General features: G+C 35.6%; 3 protein-coding genes across 3 annotated transcripts; 2 read left to right on the forward strand and 1 right to left on the reverse strand.

The window, feature by feature from the left end:
• Nucleotides 1-376: 376 nt before the first annotated feature.
• LOC132043531 (transcriptional activator FHA1-like) lies at nt 377-6,997 on the reverse strand. Its single transcript, XM_059434009.1, has 3 exons — nt 6,292-6,997; nt 1,906-2,063; nt 377-778 (listed from the first exon to the last, which is right to left on the reverse strand). Exons 1-3 carry the CDS (start codon nt 6,914-6,916, stop codon nt 569-571), a joined length of 993 nt encoding a protein of 330 aa, XP_059289992.1. The 5' UTR covers nt 6,917-6,997; the 3' UTR covers nt 377-568.
• Nucleotides 6,998-10,360: 3,363 nt separating this feature from the next.
• Nucleotides 10,361-13,144, forward strand: LOC132043533 (DNA-directed RNA polymerases I, II, and III subunit RPABC5). Its single transcript, XM_059434012.1, has 4 exons — nt 10,361-10,491; nt 10,608-10,666; nt 11,412-11,506; nt 12,859-13,144. Exons 1-4 carry the CDS (start codon nt 10,456-10,458, stop codon nt 12,882-12,884), a joined length of 216 nt encoding a protein of 71 aa, XP_059289995.1. The 5' UTR covers nt 10,361-10,455; the 3' UTR covers nt 12,885-13,144.
• Nucleotides 13,145-14,594: 1,450 nt separating this feature from the next.
• LOC132043534 (uncharacterized) lies at nt 14,595-20,002 on the forward strand. The gene is made up of 3 exons (XM_059434013.1): nt 14,595-15,437; nt 17,812-18,514; nt 18,906-20,002. Exons 1-3 carry the CDS (start codon nt 15,196-15,198, stop codon nt 19,554-19,556), a joined length of 1,596 nt encoding a protein of 531 aa, XP_059289996.1. The 5' UTR covers nt 14,595-15,195; the 3' UTR covers nt 19,557-20,002.
• Nucleotides 20,003-20,766: the final 764 nt, after the last annotated feature.

Here is a 20,766-nt window from a genome sequence, read left to right on the forward strand (position 1 = left end):
AGATTCATATAATTAAGACGTACTTGTAATTGTAGTTAGTGTACTTAAGATCTTCATGGCTTGCTCATTACCGGCTATCGAGCGGTCAAGATTATAAATTTAAAATGGTTTTGACCGTGCTGGCAAGACAAGTAGTGATGGACCGAGTATTTTTTGGGAAGTTGGACGCGAGAGATTGATATGCGCGGTGCGTATTTGGAGTTAGTTGATATTAACGAAGTTACATAAATTATTGAGGCAAATCAATCTTCCAAAAAGTGAACTCACAACACTTGTGACTCCCCTTGTCAGTAACAGATGAATCCTTCAATTTGTTTTGCTCGTTAACGCTCCTAGAGTTTGAAAAATGGTTTAGAGGGAAATAAACACTGAGCAATTTTGGCTCGGAGATAATATCCATCTTTAAAACGGTAGTGGTCGGTACTTGCGCGCACCTCGACTATTTTATCATGTTCACACCAGCGAAAGGACCAAGTATTTCTGCACACCAAGTTCAGGCCCCATGTTAGATACAACCGACTTGAACCTCAACTTAAGCTAGCTAGACGTCTAAAAAATGGCAAAGTTCTCATGAAAGTAGTGAGACAAGACAAACAAACTCCAAAGTCACTCGCCCCTTGGATCGTGTATTGATAACGAAATGCTCCGGATATTTCCTCAACAGCATCAGCAATCCATACCATGGCTTCATTTTGGCTTCCGGGCTGGGATAGTCTTCCGATGTTAGGTACCTCCTCACACGACTATGGTGCCAAGTATCGCCATAGTGTTCGACCAACTGCAGTTACATAAGCTGACAATCAGTCAAAAGTTATCCAACTACTACCATGACGATGAATCAGTAATGGTATCTGATATACTAATGGAAACATAAATCAGTATTGTTTCGGATCCATTTTAGATGATGAGACAAGGGTGTGAAATTTGTCATTTGAGAACTGCCACTTCACATGAAGATAAGTTCTTCCAGACCCACCACCTGAGCCCCTTCATAAAGAACTACTGAACTAGCATAAAACAATGCATATAACCATACATTTCTTTTCTTTCCCCCATTGATGGCTGAAAAGATCTACTATTTAAACTAAAATTTGTAATAAAAAGAAAGACAGTTCCGAAGTGCAGGCTCAACAAGCAAACTTAATGGATGGAGATTGATACTGTGTCTGTGTGTATGATGTGGAACCACTAAAAAGAAGAATAAATAGGGTACAAAATCAGCATTTACTTGACATATGGGTCTTCAGGTATACCGAATCAGGTTTTTTAGGTATCAAGAACTATGATTAAAGAAGATTGAACCCTCACCTACACGTACCTAAAATGTCAAATTTCTGGAGAAATTTCATCAGAATCTCTATTTTTGTGGATAAATTAATGTCAGATTTAGGTCTTACTGCTAAGGCCAGTGATATTCAAGAGAAAGGTGATCAGGGAGCAACAGAGAGAAAACAGAAAAGTAGTAAAAGAAATAGCCACTTGAAGTTCAAGTGGATGATAAGAAAATCAACCGAAAAGATAATGAAAGAAATAGCCACTTGAATTTCAAGAGGATGATGAGAAAATCAACCGGGGGTATGTACCCTTCCTCCTCCTCCAAGCACACGCACCAAACCACTCATACTGCCATTTGAGCATTGGGAGAATCACGCACTGAATATGTATTTAGGGGAAAAAGAAGATCACAAAGGAGGAAAGTGGCCAGTTATGACTTAAATCCTTTACTTAACTGACCTTAATTTAACTTAACATACTGAGAATTCAGAGTAAAAAGAATGGAGGCAGAAAATAAAACGGCAATGGTTTTTCGTATTCTGTTTGTTTTTGTAAACAAACAGTTTAGTCTTTGTTTGAGAAATAAAAATTTGTTTCGTATGACATATATGTATCTAACTTTAATATTACCTCCGCATGAAGCTTCTCCATTGGCATCCATTCTCCTGGAACACAGAGATCAGAAAGCACATTAGCTACAGATGATACAACATCCTTTTCCTCTAACAGCAGGAGCTGCTGATTGTCAGCATCTCTGTCAGCACGTAATCTTCCATCCATCTTCTTATCTGCACGAAGATTTCAGCAAAGATAACTTTCATACTTAGATATCAAGTTCCAACAGATTTTCAGACTGATAGAAGAAAAATGGTCCAACATATTTTGAGATAAAGATCCTTCACAGTTGCCTTTCCCACTATACTTCGTAAATCATATACAACAACAGCAACATACCCAGTGTAATCACACAAGTGGGGTCTGGGCAGGGGGGAGGGTAGAGTGTAAATCATATATGCAAGAATAATGCTGCACCGGTGTCCAAATGTAAAAGGATTCAAAGGTAAAAAAGATGAAAGATTGCATTTATATCATGTTATAAATGTATGTACGACTTTTCTCAAATATCCCAAAAAGTTTTAAGACTCATGTTGTTTCCCTAATGACATCATTAGAATAGTATTGGTCTGACCACATTTAAGACTAATTTACTAATCTGAAGCAAATGTCCTTGCAATGCATATTTAGGGGTCAAGCAATACTTTACAGCTTGTTTGGATGGTTGTTACCTATTGTATTGTATTGTATTATGTTGCTAGTTTAAATACAACGTTTGTTTTGATTGTTACTTTAATTTTACTGTATTGTATCGTTAAATGCATCGTTACGTAATGACGAAAAGTCCCACTTTATGTAACGACCAATTTGGTGTTATCGCGTCATTACAGTATTTATTTTTTCTCATTTTGTCTTTACTTATTATCTAATAATCATATTTTATTCTTTATCATACCTTTTTATGATAGTTCTACGCTCTACCTTTTGTTTTCTCGTAGGTTTATCCTTCTAATTATTGATGTCTAACATTATGTAACGACGGGAAACGATACAATCTATCCAAACATTGTATTCATCAAAACAATACAGTACAATACAATACAACACAATACGTAACAACCATCCAAACAAAGTGTTAAGTACCTCTAAAAGGCCAATAACTGTCAATCAATAAACTGCGCATCGATTCCAAATTAAAATGGCCAATGAGTCGAAGACAACTAATATGTTATCTATACAATAACGCCGCAAAGTAAAAGCATTAGCATTTATCATTCAAATTCTTGATAGTGATGCTATACACAACCACTTGGCCACCTCCTTCCCATGAACCATTGTTGAAGTTTCAAAACTTTTATCAGCATATTCAATTCTTTTTATAGCATATTAGTCTATACAAGTGATTGTGAGCATATGCTAGCACAACATAGAGAACATAAATTTCTAACTCTCGTTGATGAAAATACTTGGCAATGAACTTCTAGTTTTTATTTCTTTGACATTTCCTTTTTCAGAACAAGGAAACAACAAAGAGATAAATGACATCAAGTCTAAGCCGAAATAAGTGAAGTCATCCCACTTGCAATGTAGAAATTTGATATTTATATTGATGATTTTGCTACTTTTGTTTGTAGATATTCTACAATAGTTACAAGCAACAACAACAACAACAACATACCCAATAATTAAAAGGCTGTTTCCGGATCTACAATAGTTACAAGCATTATAATTAAAATGAAAAAGACTGAAAACAGCCAGATATTTGTATTGCTGTGTGAGCAAGTGGATATATTGTTGAAACATCTAGGAGCCATACTTTTATCCAGACTCAATGTAGTTAGAAAACAGAGGAAAAATCCCAACTTGCCAATCATAAGTGATCCTATTTGACTAGAAATATCATTGTCGTGTCTCCAAGCAAAAAAAAAAAAAAAGATTGATGAGCATAAGCCTCTTAAAAAGGGTAACATGCAGTATACAGTTTCCCAGCTCATCAGGCTTTTGATGATATTTTTCCTGGTTCAGCATTTTATCTCTCCTCATTTCTAAAGATTCAAAGGATCCTTCATCAATTGGCAATCCAAATCCCAACTTTGACCTACAGGATAGTTTGCAGGGAATAACTAACCTCGAGGGGTATATCATGTTCTTTTTCATAACCAACAAATTGGAACCTTGAGGAGGTATAATCATGTTTTTTGCACGACAAATAAAGGGGCAAAACTAAAAGGTACATGGAGGTATTCATTATTCGCAGAAGGGGATTGCTTTAAACAGACTTCTAACATCTGTAAGACATGCTAACAGTATAAAGTGGTAAGCAAAGAAAAAGTTATTATAAAATCTCACTTTCCAAAATTACATATAGCATACTGTATCTGCTAGTTCTAGTCATAAATAAAGGGATAGCTGGAAATTTTGAGTTCTTAGGATTGCAACTAGAAAGCAAAAGATCTCTGAATCTATGACTTCAACTTGAGTCATGATGAAAACTCCATATGCTCTATTCAGAGCATCCCGAAACCAAGTTAATATTAAGTCCTAAATTAAGATTTCTCCAATGATTGGGATTACATTGTCAGTTTAACTTCCAGAAAAGAGAAATAACACCAAACCAAAACCAATTACCAGAGGGGTTCTAGGAAAGAGAAGGCAAAGGGAAAAAAAACGTATTACTGGACTACCCACCCGTGAAGTTTGAAGACTGTAAGACACAATGAATATCAAATTCCAGGAGGACTACTTACCAAATAATCCAAGCAGACATTAGAGGCTACAAAGGTGCTTGCCATCTCAGTAAGCGACTCTCATGCTTTGGTAATTTCATGAATGAGTCTACTGAAAGTCGAGCAAATTCATGACTTGTAGATTTCATGGGGCAACATTTTTGAAATACGGCCCAAAGCTGAAAATGTATTTGTCCTTCTCTAGATGGTCTAAAGAAGAAACGTCATGCGTCATTGACACTATTGTAATTCTACAGAACAAAACACCTCTATCCACGAAGTTGTTCAGGGAAACACCGGTATGGAAATGTCAATAACTCCTTACATTAAAAAAAGATGACTTTTTTACTATCTAGTAATTCACAAGCATAATAAATCCTTCACTGGGTATCTAGTAATTCACAAGCATAATAAATCCTTCACTGGTATCTAGTAATTCACAAGCATAATAAATCCTTCACCGGGTATCTAGTAATTCACAAGCATAATAAATCCTTCACTGGGTATCTAGTAATTCACAAGCATAATAAAACCCTTGTAAAATTGCAGTTTATATAGAAAGAGAACTAATTCTCATGGTTAACCAAGATTAAAGCTTTCCTGAACAATACCACAAAACAGATAGTATAAAACTTACTAACCGAATTGCCCAGAAATCGAAGCCTTTCCCACTAAAAAGGGTGACTTGACTATTTTACAATCTAGTAGTAATTCACAAGCATAATAAATCCTGCACCGGGTATCTAGGAATTCACAAACATTATAAACCCTTGTACAATTGCAGTTTTATACAAAAAGACTACTAATGATCATGGTTAACCAAGATTAAAGCTTTCCTGAACAAATACCATAGAACAGATATATATAAAACTTACTGACCTAATTGCCCAGAAATCGAAGCCTTCCCACTAAAAAAGGTGACTTTTTTACTAGGGTCAAAAATGTCGTTGGAAAAGTAAAAATATCCTCCGAACTTATTTTGAGTCAAAAATACCGCTCTCATCCGTATATATCCTGTCTTGACGGAAATTATCCCCCCAAATCAATCCTTTTTTATCCATCATTTCGCACTAAATAAAACATAAGATACGTAGGTATGAAGTTTGAGCGGGGGGAATAAGGGGATCTTATGGGTTATTATTTAGTTGGGTTGGGTTTTTGGAGCCGGGGGAAAAAATGATTTTTGGGGATTTCCTCAATCGAGTATTTACAAAATTTTTGATCCAATATGCCCTTTTCCAAAGTAGAGGGTTATTTTTGACCCTTTTCCCTTTTTACTATCTAGTAATTCAGAAGCATTATTTATCCTTCACAATCCTCAATTATCCTCCCACAAACAGAAGTTAACAAGGAGTTTAATTTAATAGAGCTAAATCGAAATACAAAAATCCAAATACAAACTACCCTTGTCCAAATGCAGTTCTATACAAAAAGACAACCAGTGCTAAAGAACATCATAGTAACATTAAAGCTTTCCTAAACAAATACCATAAAACTTAAAAACCTAATTGTCCAGAAAAAGAGAACTAATGCTCAATTGCCATCCTACAAACAGAAGTTTACATTGAGGTTAATTTAACAAAGCTCAATTGAAATACAAAAATCCGAATACAAGATACCCTTGTATAAATGCAGTTTGATACAAAAAGACAACTGGTGCTAAAGAACATCATAGTTAACCAAGATTAAACCTTTTCTTAACAAATACCATAAAAAAGATATAAACTTTACTGACCTAATTGCCCCGAAATCGAAGCTTTCCCACTAGAACCACAAGAACCATACCCATAACCTTCACCTTTCCTCATTTTCTTACCAACAGAACCACCATTGTCATCATCATCATATTCCTCCTCATAATACTCTCTCCGTTCGCGAATGTGGGCCCCACCACCATACCCCGTGGGACCCACATTCCCCGCGGCCGCCTCCAACAAATGGGCGGCCACACCCGCTTGACCCGACCCGGGATATTTCCCCACATGTTGTTGTCTAGGCCCACCAAGAATACTCCTAACAGGAAGAAGGAAATAAAACTCTTTATCTCCAATCTGTAAAAGGTCTTGTGAATCTAATTTAATTGGTGGATTACCAGGTAAGTGAAGAACACCTTCAACTAAACACCCGTTTTTCCCTAATACTTCTAAAGCAAAACGACGTCGTTGAAAGTCGTAATAAATACGTGCGTGGTGACGTGAGATATTCATTCCACCACCGAGTGATGATAAGTCGACATCCACCGTTGATTTTTTGGAGTTACGGCCGAGGATAATTGAGTAAGTTTGCATGTAATACTCGAAATCTTCACCTTGTAGCTTTGCAAATCCAGCTTCTACATCGCTACCACTGCTACTTCCCATCGAGATGGATTAATCGGAGTTCCTTTTTTCCAGCGAGAAAAAGAGCGGTTTGGGAAGGGAAATACACAATGGAGTGTCGATTGAAGTAGAGGCTATCAGTAGGGATTTTTTTATTATTGCTGGAAAAGTAATTCTTAAAACCAAAACCAACCAGATTTTGGTAATTAGCAAATTATTTTGGTTATCTGATAAAAACAAATATTTACTGCAAACAAAGTTTTTTTAAATTTTGGAATAGAGGGCCTAAAATGCCCTTCAACTATAGCTTTTGGTACAATAATACCCTCAATTCACCTTTCGGGCGAAAAATGCCCCCGCCATCAACCTTTTTGCTCTAAAATACGTTTATTTTTAACGGCTCCCTCTAAAATTGAAATTAATGAATTCATTTATTACGTGTCACGATTCTCTTAGCTAATTTTATCATGATCCTAATTAATTAAAATTCCAACCCAAATCCGGATCCATATAAGAGTCATGCCCGCCACGCCTAAAAGCCTCATTTCTCATGGATTCACAACATACCCATTTGGTCTTCAGGCTTTTTCAAACCCTCCAATGGTGATTACAATTTTCATTTAAATACATCCCCTAAACTAGTATGTAATCTAAACCTAAGTGCAACAAATGGTTTTCCAAACGATTTTAACAATGGGTAACCTACGAACTTTAGTCCTCATATTTTGAATTGGGATTTGAAATCCTTTAGCTTCAAAAATGGAGTTTCAATGTTTCCTTCAACTTTTTCTTCCATATTATTCACCAAATCAACAACTAAATCAAATTAGGTCAAACCAAAACGACATCAAAGATGGTTATACACAAAGATTCAGCAACTCACAACTTTAAACAGAACCCCAAACAGATTCGAAATCCTTGAACCCCCAAATCAATAGATAAATTTGATTTAGTAAATGTGCGATTTTGAGCTTAAATATGATTGATGTCGTATTTGAAACTTAAAACTCATTGTAAATCAGTTGAATGTTGATAAGGAAAAAAAAAATATGATTTTAAAATCTGTTGAACACCATTGAAGCTCGGATAAACCTCTAATGGAGATTTTGAATTTTCAATCCATAATTTATTGCTTATTTTCAAGTGGGTGATTCAAATTATTGTTCTTAGCATCATTGTGAAGTTGTATTTTAATTTTGGAGTGCTCTGAAGCTGGATTAAGGTGGCTTGGATCGATTTGGAGCTGAGTTCAACGAAGAAGATGATCAACATTTTGAAGACCAAATCAAATTGAGAACAATTAGCAAAATGGGAATTGAGGTTTCTTTTCTTAGTTAAATGGGGCTTTTAGACGGGTCGGGAATGGCTCTTAGATGGATCTAAATTTTGGGTTGGGATTTTAATAATTTGAATCATTTCAAAATTAGCCAATAGAACCACGCCACATAATAAATAATTTCATTAATTTTCATTTAAGAGGGGCCCATTAAAATAAGGGTATTTTACAGCCAAAAGGTTTACGGGGGCATTATTGGCCCAAAAGGTAGATGGAGGATATTATTCTACCAAAAATGATAGTTCAAGGCATTTTAGGCCATTTTCCGTTAAAATTATGATGATCGGGGCTTGAGCTATCTTCTTCTTCTTCTTCTTTTTTTTCCACAATAAACGACTTTATTGTATTAATGAATACACGGTCTCAAAGAGTTAAATAGTGCAGTAGCATCAGTTATAATCCAACTACGAAAGCCAAAAACCTAAGTAACCTTACGTAGCAACAAAATATAAAACTTAGCTAAATTGTGCGCTACCATATTACGTGATCTAGGAATATAGACAACATGAACATCTTAAAAAATAAAATTAAAAAAAACTCATAAGCTTTCAGGTATCTTCACAAGTAGTCTCTATTTCCCATGAAATTACGCTTCTTTTCAATATCATGTCCAACATAGTTTTCGCATAGACAAGATTTGCACTTTTGACCATTCATTTTCCTTAGCGCTTTCCAATGCTTGACGAATTGCTAGTGCTTCGATAGCGATGGTCTTCCCAACAAATTGAATTGGGGTGCCAAAGGCTTGAAGAATGACCACAACTATTCATAGTCGTCACTCCAATGCTTGTCATCTTTTTATCCTTTTGTAAGTTAGCATCTGCAAACATAATAATATCTTTATCATTAGTATAATCTGATAAATGTGTAGGAGAAAAGGTAGTGAGCAAATTGTTTTCGTATTCATGAAAATAAGAAAATGCTTTGTTTACAATTTTACTGAGTTCACAAATTTTCCTGTTAAAGCTCATTGAGTTTCTTGCCTTCGAAATGTATGGGGCTTGAGCTATCAAACTACTATATACAGTTAAGAAAACAAACTTTGTTGTGAAAATCAAATACTATATAATTTGGACTACGAGAGTCTAACTAACTAATTTTTGTTGTGAATGCAAATATATAATATATAAATTTATTGAATTTAGTTTTATATATTTTAAAAATTACATAAAATAGCTACTATAAGTCGCAATACTAAACAACTCTTCACGTAGAAAGTAAGGAATAATAATAGTGGCATGTTACATAACATCGTAAGATATTCTGCCAAAACCGAAATAAACTATACTGAGTTACTACCTCGAGTCCACTTTACTTGTCACATTTTTGTTTTACACGTCCCTTAAGAAACTATGTGTCTTGACTATTATGCCCTTATTTATTATCTTAAATAATTAAGAATGTTAATCTCGGTGCGGGTTCCCAGTAAAATAAACTACCATGCAAATAATAATCGGACAAAAACACTCCAAGGGAATCGATCCCGCGTCAATGACATGAGCATTGAAACGGGGGTTCCTTTGTTGCTGTTGAGGTAATAGCTTCTTTTAGTAGTGGGTTCCCAACTATTAATTTATTGTATAATTTAATTCTCGATATAAATATATTGGTGCGGTTCCGGAGAAACCGCACTTGATATTCCGGATCCGCCCACGAATCTAAACAATCACAATGTTGGAGTGTGTATATATATATATATATATATATATATATATATATATGCTTTCCACTCAAGTTTTTTATGCTAATTAGTCAATATTTATTACTTCCAAGAATAATTATTACTAAAAGCAAAATGGGAAGAATGTATATAATTATCTCTTGATTTTCTTAAATGATAATTATTTTAGACCATCTATTTTTAATAAGGGTGATAGAGTATTTGATTAGTCATCAAAGTTTGGAAAACACAAATCTAAACACCAAAAATCACAGTCTTCTAAAAATAAATAAAATTTTGAAAATTGTCATGCAAACGCAATTTATATTTTCAATTCTTTTCCGACAAATGTGCCGAGAAGCCACGTAAATATCAAATAAAATTTTCAATTTCATGATGCTATTTTTTTTTTAACAACAGAAAAAGAAGTTGCGGGTCGGACCAGATCCATATCAAAGAGAAGACATGTCTCTGAAAGCCCAGGCCCATTTACTTGCTATATATACTGAAATTTCTTATAAAGGAACATAGCTGCTTGTCTGCTGAACCTTAAAACTTCGAAACTTCAAACTAGGGTTTTTCAAGATGATCATTCCAGTTCGCTGTTTCACCTGCGGAAAGGTAATTATATTTATTTACCGAGGAAAAGAAGCTGATTTTTACTTATTGTTTTCGAGTGATTAATTCTGTGAAACTGGTTTAGTGCACAAATCGATTGTTCTTTTTTATGTATTTAGGTCATTGGCAACAAATGGGATGAATATCTTGATCTTCTCCAAGCTGATTACTCCGAAGGGTAAGAATCCTTACATTCCCTGACCCCTTAACACCCCCCCCCCCCCCCCCACACACACACACACAAAACAAAAAAAAAAAAAAAAGAATAGAAAAATTGTCTGCCATTATTTTTTTAAGGAAAACATTTTCCAAGATATTTAGTTCAACCAAACAAGGAAAAATAGGAAAACATTTTCCATCATACCAAAAACACCCATAATGGATTTGATGGAACAATTGATTATGAAAGATGCTTAGTCGCTTTCGTTATTTTCATTTCCATATCGCTTTGAATTTCTTGGCTTTATTTGACCTCTTTTTATGCTTTCTATTGAGCCGAGGGTATACGGAAACAACCGTCCTAACTTGGTAGGAGTAAGGTCTGCGTACACTCTACCCTCCCCAGACCTCATGTTGTGGGATTTCACTGGGTTGTTGTTGTTGTTGTAATTGATTATGAAAGATGAATTTTTTTTGTTAACCCAGCTGATAATAGGCAGCGAATGTCTCTCAATCCCTAATGAGTTCCCTAGGAAGTTGATGATTTGACCATCTTTTACGTTGTTAGTATACATATCCGGGCTTGGGACATCCGGACATATAATGCGAAGCTTAAATAGGATGTGAAGCTCATGTAGGGAGAGTTATACAAAACTATGCACGAAGAATTTGCTTCAAAATGAAACTCGCAGAACCTTATAAAAGTCTTTTGACTTTCGGTTATGTTAGCATGGATCTTTGATATGTATTATCTCATTGTGCAGGGATGCACTTGATGCATTGAATTTGGTTCGCTATTGCTGTCGTAGAATGCTGATGACGCATGTTGACCTCATTGAGAAGCTTCTCAACTACAACAGTATGTTCCTCCTCTCTCCCTCCTTTGTATATAAGTATATGATGTTAAAGAACAAGTATGCATTTTTTGATGGAAAAGGTAAATGTTATGAACAAGTATTATGCTCGAAAAACTAATGGGACTTGCCAATTAAAGACTTCTTGTCTAAACGGGCTTGTATGCATAATATGCTTGAAAAACTTACAGAACTTGCCAATTTTAGACTAGTGTACTACCACGCCTTTGCTTTGCAAGTCTTTTCTTTTGATATTGGTGTATAAATATATGTACCTAGCCTATCTTGCTGATTGACAGGGCTATATTGTTAATATATCGTTCTCAATCTTGTAACGTTAATTAGGGGGTTCAATTGAAGGTTTTTGAATTGGTTAAGCGAGGACTTTCAAAAATAATTACATGTATAATTCTTAAGCAATTATCATCCAGCTCTTTTATATTTTGCTAAGGTGAAAGATTTCACTGATGACATAAATCTTCATGTGATTTGAGTTAGACTCACTTTCAGTTGCTGAATATTTTGATACCGCCAATGGTGAATAAACTACTTGTTTGTGTCTTCTTCTCCATTCTTAATCATGTATTCAGCAGATAGAACCTCCTCTTAGAAAAACTAGCAGCTTTATGTCTGTTTGATAGAAAACCTGTATATATTGCTTGTTTTTCTATATAGAGTTATTGTGCTAGTGTAGCTCCAGTGAAGGAGGCACTGCCTCACCCAGTCCCCTTCATCTTATCATGGAAAGCACCAAATCAGTCATCATGACAATGGCCTGCCTTGCACTTCCATTAGTCTGTCCGTTGATCTATCTATAGCAACAGCACATAGCATTTCCTATTAACATGTGCCCTTGACAGGAACCTTTGGAAATTGTTCTTCCCCTGTTCTCTTAGTAAAGAAATCTCTTAGTAAAGCAATCAATATCAAGGAGGTGATGATGCTACATTTAAGCTTATCCCAACCCAATATCCAAACAGGCTCCAAGCCAATATAGAAATGATAATGTACATGGTTTTAACTGCTGACTCATAAAAAACAATTAGAAAAACCGTGTTCAAGTTATTCTGCAGAGAGATATGTAACTGGAAAAACCAGATAGAAATATTAGTTGATATTTTTATCTTTAATGTTTCCACTGTGATCAAATGACAAACTTGATTAACTTCTTAAAGTACAAGTAGATCAATATTCTAATGTGGAACTCATGTTCACCTGTGACTAAATCTAGCTGCTAAAATTTATGATCTTCATCTTCCGTGGTGTTATATTTGGTTATCACTTCTCACTACGTGCTGGTAAGAGAAGCTGGCTTTAATACTAACATGGTCATCTTTTCCCCCTTTTTCTTTGGCAGCACTGGAGAAATCCGAAGGCAGTTGAAGCGACTTCCTGGACTAATGAGCTTAATTAACTAGTGTTTATATCTAGAACGTTTACTTTTAGCTGTAATTCTCTTTCTAGTTGTAAGGAGGTGAAGTAAATTGTTCCCATATGAAGTGAGCCTTTTGATTCGTGCAACCACTGAACACTGTGATACTGCAAGCTGCACTTGATTTTTGTTGGTTCTGAATCTTCTGGTTGCCTATTGACAATGTATTTGCTGGTGTAGTAAAATCCAAAACTTTAAAGTTTGGACCTTCTATTATTTTTGTTTTACATTTTAGTGCAATACGTTCCATTTACAGTTTGTTTAGCATTTCATTCATGGTGGTACATTAAAATAGTTGAGGAAAGTAAGAAGAAAGAACAAGGTATTTTCATTCGCCAAAACACCTCTCGCTTTTATTGCAGATGGTTATTCAAATCCATATTTCTAATTTCTATGTGGAGAATCAAATAGCTTATGTAATAGAGATAATCATAAAAAACGTACCTCAAGTATTTTTTTTTTTTTGAGTTTCTACTGAACTATAAAGTGTCAGAATTTTCTGCCTAAACTAGTTCACTTTTCCTACCTGAATTATCACCAATTAGTTAGCTAAACAAACCTCAACTATCAATTTTGAGGTGTGTTTTGCTTAACTATCAATTTTGAGGTGTATTTTGCAAATGTAAACAAAGTGATAATTGGTGTGTTTTTACAGAATTAAAATTATGTAGTTTAGGTATGAAACTAACAAAAAAGAATGATAATTGAGGTGTGTTTTTTACCCTAACCCTGTATAATACTTTTCCATATTTTACATATAGGTTTTGTATCTATAAATTTTACTTCATCTCAATATTTACATCAGATGGTTGGCTACTTACCTTTGCGTTTTTTGTAAATTGAATCGAGTAATTAGTAGTATTGGAAGGAATAAATAAAAAAATAAGTAGAATAAAAGAAAGGAAAATTGCTTCAAGCCATGCATGTGAGAGGATGGTGGTTTGGGCAACGATCAATGTGGAATTGAGCTGTTGGTATCAATCAATTCGCATGAGTCATTGGCAGAGAAGGCTTGTACATGTGATTTGTTAATGGTTGGTCATCATATTTATTACTAGTACTAGTACTTGGAAAAGGAAAGTAGACAAAAATCTCAAGACTCGTGGATGATTAAGGAAGTTACCAGTTCTTAGATTGAATTTGGAAATACTATTGCATGTGACTTTGCCGGGAGAAATGATATAAAAGATTGTTTTTCTCCAGGTTTGACCAGTGAATTGAATTGAACGGGAATTAAGTTTTTCATTTGATGAAGTAAAAACGCTTAAAGTTTTATACATTATCGATGTAAATGTTTTTTCCATCAAGTCATAAGTATATTTATAAAGATTTGAGATATTAAAATAACATATATCACATTTTACATCATGTAAAGATCATTTGGGATGCTTACCTGACCTGCCAATACCTTAAAACAATACGTTTAATATTGCACCACGCTAATATACTCATTGGGTCTAGTTAAAGTACATTCATCCCTTATGAAGTAGTACTTCATGAAACTTCTCACAATTTGATACTGCGGAAACTAAAATTCACAAACAAAAATTGACTCTTCAATAAAAGTTTCACAGAGATGGAACAAAAAAATTCTGGTTCTCCCCCTTTTAAAAATTCACCCTCTCTTTTTTAATTAAACATTGGCAACAAAATACGTTTTCCTTGGGGTGGGAGTTGACTGTTGAGTGGGAGAATGTGAAACAAACGTGAACAACGTTAATGCACCAAAGTGACAATCTGGAAAAGGGAAGTGTAAAAAAATAGTATTGTTATGTTACCATTACTTATGTTTCACTTCTTGGTTAAACTAATCCAATCTTTATGTTTATGTTAGTCTTTTCCATGTTGTGCCTAATATATTTTCTTATTCTAGTAAAGTTTGAACAGAAGAAACAATAACAATACACTACTGGTACTAAATAAGACTTACCATTTATGCAGTTTCCTGTCTTCTGCTCATCCCTGTGCTTTCTCTCTCTGACAGGAGATTTCATAATTTTATTTTTTTACTCTATTTCGGATTTGAAAAATCCCATTTTTTAAGCATATTTTGAGCGACTTGTTCCCCATTTCTCTGCAATACGTTATCATATTCAATGATAGTTACCGCACCCCCTTATAGACTGGTATGAAGCTACCTGGCAAATGTCACAAACTAGCATTTTGAGCTAAAAATGCAATCTTTTCACCTTCAATTGTGGATCTAAATTTTATGTTCTTTCTTGATTTTAAAGACAACCCATTTAAATTAAAGCTATAACAATGGTGGGTTTGATAGAATCTTGGTGTTTCTGTAATGGAGGTGGCAAGACTGAGAAAATGAAAGGCACCATTTTTACAGGCAAAGGTTCTGCTATGGCTCATATAGGTGAAAATGGCACTGGTTTCTTGATCCACCGGAATTTACTAATTACTACACATGTAATTCTTCCTTCTGTGAATGCTGCTGAAGGTGCTGAGATCCGCCTTCAAAACGGTGTCGTTGCTTGCCTTTTTCCCCACAGGTTAGACTTTTCTGTTATTGACTTTTATCTTTGGTGTTTAGTTTATGCTTTATATAGAGTGGAATTGATACTTATGAGTGGCAGAGTTAGAATTTTCATTAAGGGGATTCATAGTATAGTCAAACTTCTCTATAACGGCGTCATTTGTTTGGATATGTTTTTGCTACTATAGCAAAATGTTGTTATAAAGAACATATAATATATCATGGAAGATCGGTTCCACGTAAAAACATGGTTGTTATAGTGAAATGTTGTTATAGAGTATGACTGTTATAGACAGGTCTGACTGTATAAGGAAGTACACACGCAAAAGCCAATGTGATTCAATATCTACTATATATACATAAAAGATAATTTTGACCTTGCGCCCCCTAGCTTTGCCCCCTGATGAGTCATATGGTTTACTCCAACTAATTTGGGAATAGCTGTATTTGTTGCTGCTGTTTTATTGTAATGACTGTTTGTTCAGACTCCAAAGGGTGAAAACTTTCCTCTATTATGCTTGTCTTAGTCTATTGAACACCTAATTGACTTAAGGATTCTGTTAGTTCGTGACTGTTTTTGGTAAAAAGTTTACTCTTTGTGAGTATGCATCAAATCATTGGCCTTCCATCATCTACATTGTATAGGAATCTGTCAAAATCATATTTTCCGTCGATAGACCTTTTTATGTGGCATCGACACCATTTCAAGCTCCAATTATACATAATATCTCTAAGAGTACAGGAAAGAGTAGTATTTAGTAGTCAAAACAGTTCTTTCTCAAACTATCATTTCTGGTTCACATTCCTGGTCTACTGAAATCAACACTGTGTGTTGTGGCAATTAGTGAAGAGATTGGAGTCTATATGCCTGCCGATGAAGCTTGAAAGGTGTATGCCAGGCTTCAGCTGGCAAATATTCTTGTTAATGAAATTTGTAATGGTGTTCACTAGTTTGATTTTAGTGAAGCGGATGGTGGTGTTGGTACAGTCCTTAAAACTAACCTTTCCACCAGGCACTGTTCTGTTCACCTCTTACGTAAATGATTGTTGATGATAAGAAACAGATCAAACTAGCTCTGGTGGTGGTAGGTGTGCATGTTGATCTTGAATTGCTCAAAAATCAGACTACCTGCAGAAGCCAGAAGCTTATTAATACTTTGTACATATTGAATTCAGTTATACCATGTTCCTCCCCAGAAAAGGAAAATGAGTAACTCAAAAAAACTCATAAATACTCCCAAGTCAAAGAAGGGAACACTAGGAGATCATAGTAATAAGTTCTCTGTTTCCCCGTAAAAGAAAACATGCTAGAGTTTCATGAAGAGCTAGTCTAGTTGCCTAGTCAAGTGGGTAATACTTCTGTGCTTCTGAAAATTGTTTTGCTAGATCCTTTATTCCCAAGAGTCACAGAATTTTGCTGTGAATGTATCTGTTTGAAAGGTATTTAAGAATTCAATCATAAGATTAAGGCCACTGCTGACGGAATGGCCCAAATAGGGTGGAATATATATAGAGGAGTCAATTGTTGGGCTGAGGTGTAGTTGATTGATTATCAATCACATTAGCAGTAGTTCAGATTGGAGTCATTAATAGTTTATGAAGTGGTTTAATCAACTCAAGTATGATTAATTCTGTGAATAGACATCACACTTGACCTTCCCAAACAAAAAGAGAGATCTGTGGCCTACCAACTCCTGTATTTGCCCGATATGATGTATGTGACAAGAGAGCATGAGAACATAAGAGAAAATGCAACAAGGATTAGATCTGCTAATCTCCACACTACAAGTTTGATGTTTTGCAGAAGATCGGGCGGATCTTTGGGCATTCCATCTTTGGACGATTTTGGATTTTGGAGCTATAAAAATCCATCTCTAGTCGCTGAAGATAGAGCATAACAAACCAAAATGCATGCATGTAATGTTGACGTGTATAAAAATCATTTTCTTCTTGTGTTGCGCAGCAGCTCAAGGTGAATTAATTTTAATTATAATCAGGTTTGAATTTCTTTGACAGGCTACAGTAAAGGTTGCCGATAAATGCTTGCAAGTCTAAAAAATGCAACATTGATCCATAAAATGCAACCTTGATCCATAAAAGGAGAATAAAAATTCCTGGTTAACTGTTATTATCCGGTTCACCAGTCATTGAAGGACATTCTCCTCTTTCCTTTTCTATTTTCCAGTGAGGGAGGAAAATTCTGGAAGTTGACTTAGGCATTAAATTTCCTCATTTTTATCAGATTGAGCGCTTAACTTTATTTTTGTTTTTTAGACTAGCGAATGCTTCTGAATGTTATGCATTATACTTGTGTAGATTTGTCTACCTGGTCAAGTAAGTTTTTGTTTTCGCAGCCCATCTCATTTTATGTAAACTACCTTTTATTGCAGATTCTTCATTACCAGCACCATACTAGATCTGACTATAGTGGGCCTTGATGTCATGGACGGAGATACAAATGCACATGTTCAGCAACCTCACTACCTGAAAACTTGTTCCAAACCTAATCTCGAGCTGGGTAATGTCGTTTACCTGTTAGGTTATAGCGAGAAGAAAGAGTTAACAGTTGGCGAAGGAAAAGTGGTAATAGCCACTGACAATCTTATAAAGTTGTCAACCGATGGAATAACTTGGCGCCCGGGCTCTGCTGGTTTTGATGTAAATGGCAATTTAGCCTTCATGGTATGTGATCCGATGAAGCTAGCAAAATCTCCTAACTCGAAATCCTCATCAACTTCACCATCCCCATTATCATCACGGAATCAGGGTATTCCTATGCAATTTGGTATACCCATACCTATCATATGCGACTGGTTGAACCAACACTGGGAAGGAAGCCTCGATGACCTCAACAAGCCAAAGTTACCGCTAATTCGGTTGATGTCTGCTGGGCAAAAAAGTGATCATTCTTGTGCATCCTTCACGATGCGGCGTGTTTTTAAGTCAACTGAAGCTGAAAATGACGGGACACCATCATCTTCGAACCGATTGTCCAGACCTAGAGAGGATCTTGGACCAAGCCGTTCTGCTACTAACACTAATTTGGAAGAGGAAGCAGTAACTACTGATCCGCATGCTATCACTCATGTCCAGGTAAGGGTGTCAAATGGGCGGGTTGGGCTGAATTTGGGCAGGTTAACAACCTGTCGAAAAGTTACTTGGCTGAAATGGGTTGGGCTCAAAAGAGAATCATAACCCAAGCCAATTTTTATTAAGTTATATTTACTTTCTTTGTTCTTTTATAATATCTTAGTACCTAATTAAACTATCTTTTTATTTTTTAAAATTTTTTTATTATTGCTTTAAATAACATATCAAATAAGAAAATTGACATTCTGAAAATATTTAGACAAGATTTCTCATGGGTCAATTTGAACTACATATCAGCCCAATGTTTTGATGGGCTGAAATGAGCAGGTCAATAACCAGCCAAATCTTGGGCGGTCATGTTTTCATGGGCTAATTTTGCCACTTCTATGTCCAGGGAATTCCAACTCCTGAAATTTTTGAGTCGCGGAGGTTAACTTCAATACAAGTTAGGAAGAAGGAAAGTACTCAAATCCAGCTTTTGGATATTAACTTTCCACCAAAGATTATCAAAGCTGATGATAATTGTATCAATAAAGCGAGAGAAGAAAAATCTAGTGACATCGGCCAGCCAAGCCCTGTGCCAGACGCTGAGGTGTCCTCGACTGGATCTGTTAATGGGGCCCATCAGAGTGAGGTTGAATCAAGTTGCTCTCTCATAGATGTATTAGAAGCTCAAAATGAATACAGCAGTGATGGAGAGACAACAATGTACTCCGCTGAAACTGCTGAAAGCAGAAACTATCCAAGTCCTAAAGGGGGAAGGTTTCAGCAAGTAGGAAGAAGCCAAAGTTGTGTTAACTACAATAGATGGGGTCCGGTTTCGAAAAATTCAGCAGCTCGTATTAGGGTAATGCAAGAACAGAAGAGGGGAGTTATGCAAGGAAGAAAGGTCTACTCTCAAGGGGCAAATTCTCATAGGAGTAATAGTAGTAACTATTACAGCCCGACAGTATCTTCAATCGTGAAGAAACGGAACAACTTGGAGCCACAAACAAGACCACCCCGTTTAAGTACAGGAAATTCATCACCGAGATGGAATTTCTGATTAATAAATTCTGAAATAAAATCATTCTTTATGTCAGTAACTTTATGTTGGGACGACATTGCAAAGGAATAAAGAAAGAGAGAAAAATCAAGGTAGTGGTCATTTACTGAAAGTTCAATGACATTCTGTGAAGGAGAAAAGATCCTTGAGGCATCTTCAACAGTCCAACATTTTCACCAGTTAACGATTGGTTAGTAACTGCTGCTTATCATTCTGTTTGCTGAGAAAGCAAAATAGGTGGATATAACATACAATTCAAGTGTTAGGGAAAGTGAAAACAAAGCAAATGTTCGATATTGTGTTCTCTGAGGTAAATAATACTCGCGAAAATTGACTTGCTTTTCCTGAAGATCAAGTTGACCTCATTTTGATGCGATTCTTTATTAGAGTACATTGTATTATGTGTATTTACTCTATGCAAATCAATAAAATTGGCTTCACTTTCATTTCCATGTCTTAGTATGCTTGATTATATGGATTCATCATCAGAAATAGTGTGTTATCCTCTTTGAAGGGTTAGTATGCAAGAAAAACTTGACCAGTTCCACTGATACCAAAGAAAGACTATAGTGAGGAACATTTTGAATCCCAGAAGCTGGTCTACTAGAAACTGACATCACAGAGTATAATGCTTTGAAGGTATTTACAACATTTTGATGTGAAATCTCATTTGCTCAGTCAAAACTTCTAAGAAAACAGACAAAATCATTACAACTTCCAAACATGAAAAGGGAAGTACAGAAGATCAAAATGACGCCCATGATGGATTTTGTGATTTGCTATGTCAGAAGAAGGGACGGTGCTGGAATTATGCAACATCTCTGGGACCATACTTCCAGTGATAACATAATACTAGATAGTCTTAACATAGTTACCGGCCCCAGGGTGTGAATGAAGTGGCAATCGTAACTCATAAGGTCTTGTGTTCAAATCCCGAGAGAGCTACTCGGTACTTGTGGGCTTGGTAGAGTTACCCGGTACCTGTTATATGACGGGAGGTAGTAGGTACCCCGTGGAATTGGTCGAGATAAGCGCAAGCTGGTCCGAACACCACAGTTATGATAAATAAGAATAGTTAGTGTGGGGCATATTTGGACTTCTTAATTGTCTTGGAATATATTTGAGAGAAATGAAAACGTTAGGCTCATTTGTTAGTGATAGATTAACGAAGGCAAATATGAGACAAATTACGAATGTTAAAGGGTATTTT

Source organism: Lycium ferocissimum, unplaced genomic scaffold, assembly GCF_029784015.1.
Source record: "Lycium ferocissimum isolate CSIRO_LF1 unplaced genomic scaffold, AGI_CSIRO_Lferr_CH_V1 ctg258, whole genome shotgun sequence".
Classification (NCBI taxonomy): domain Eukaryota; kingdom Viridiplantae; phylum Streptophyta; class Magnoliopsida; order Solanales; family Solanaceae; genus Lycium; species Lycium ferocissimum.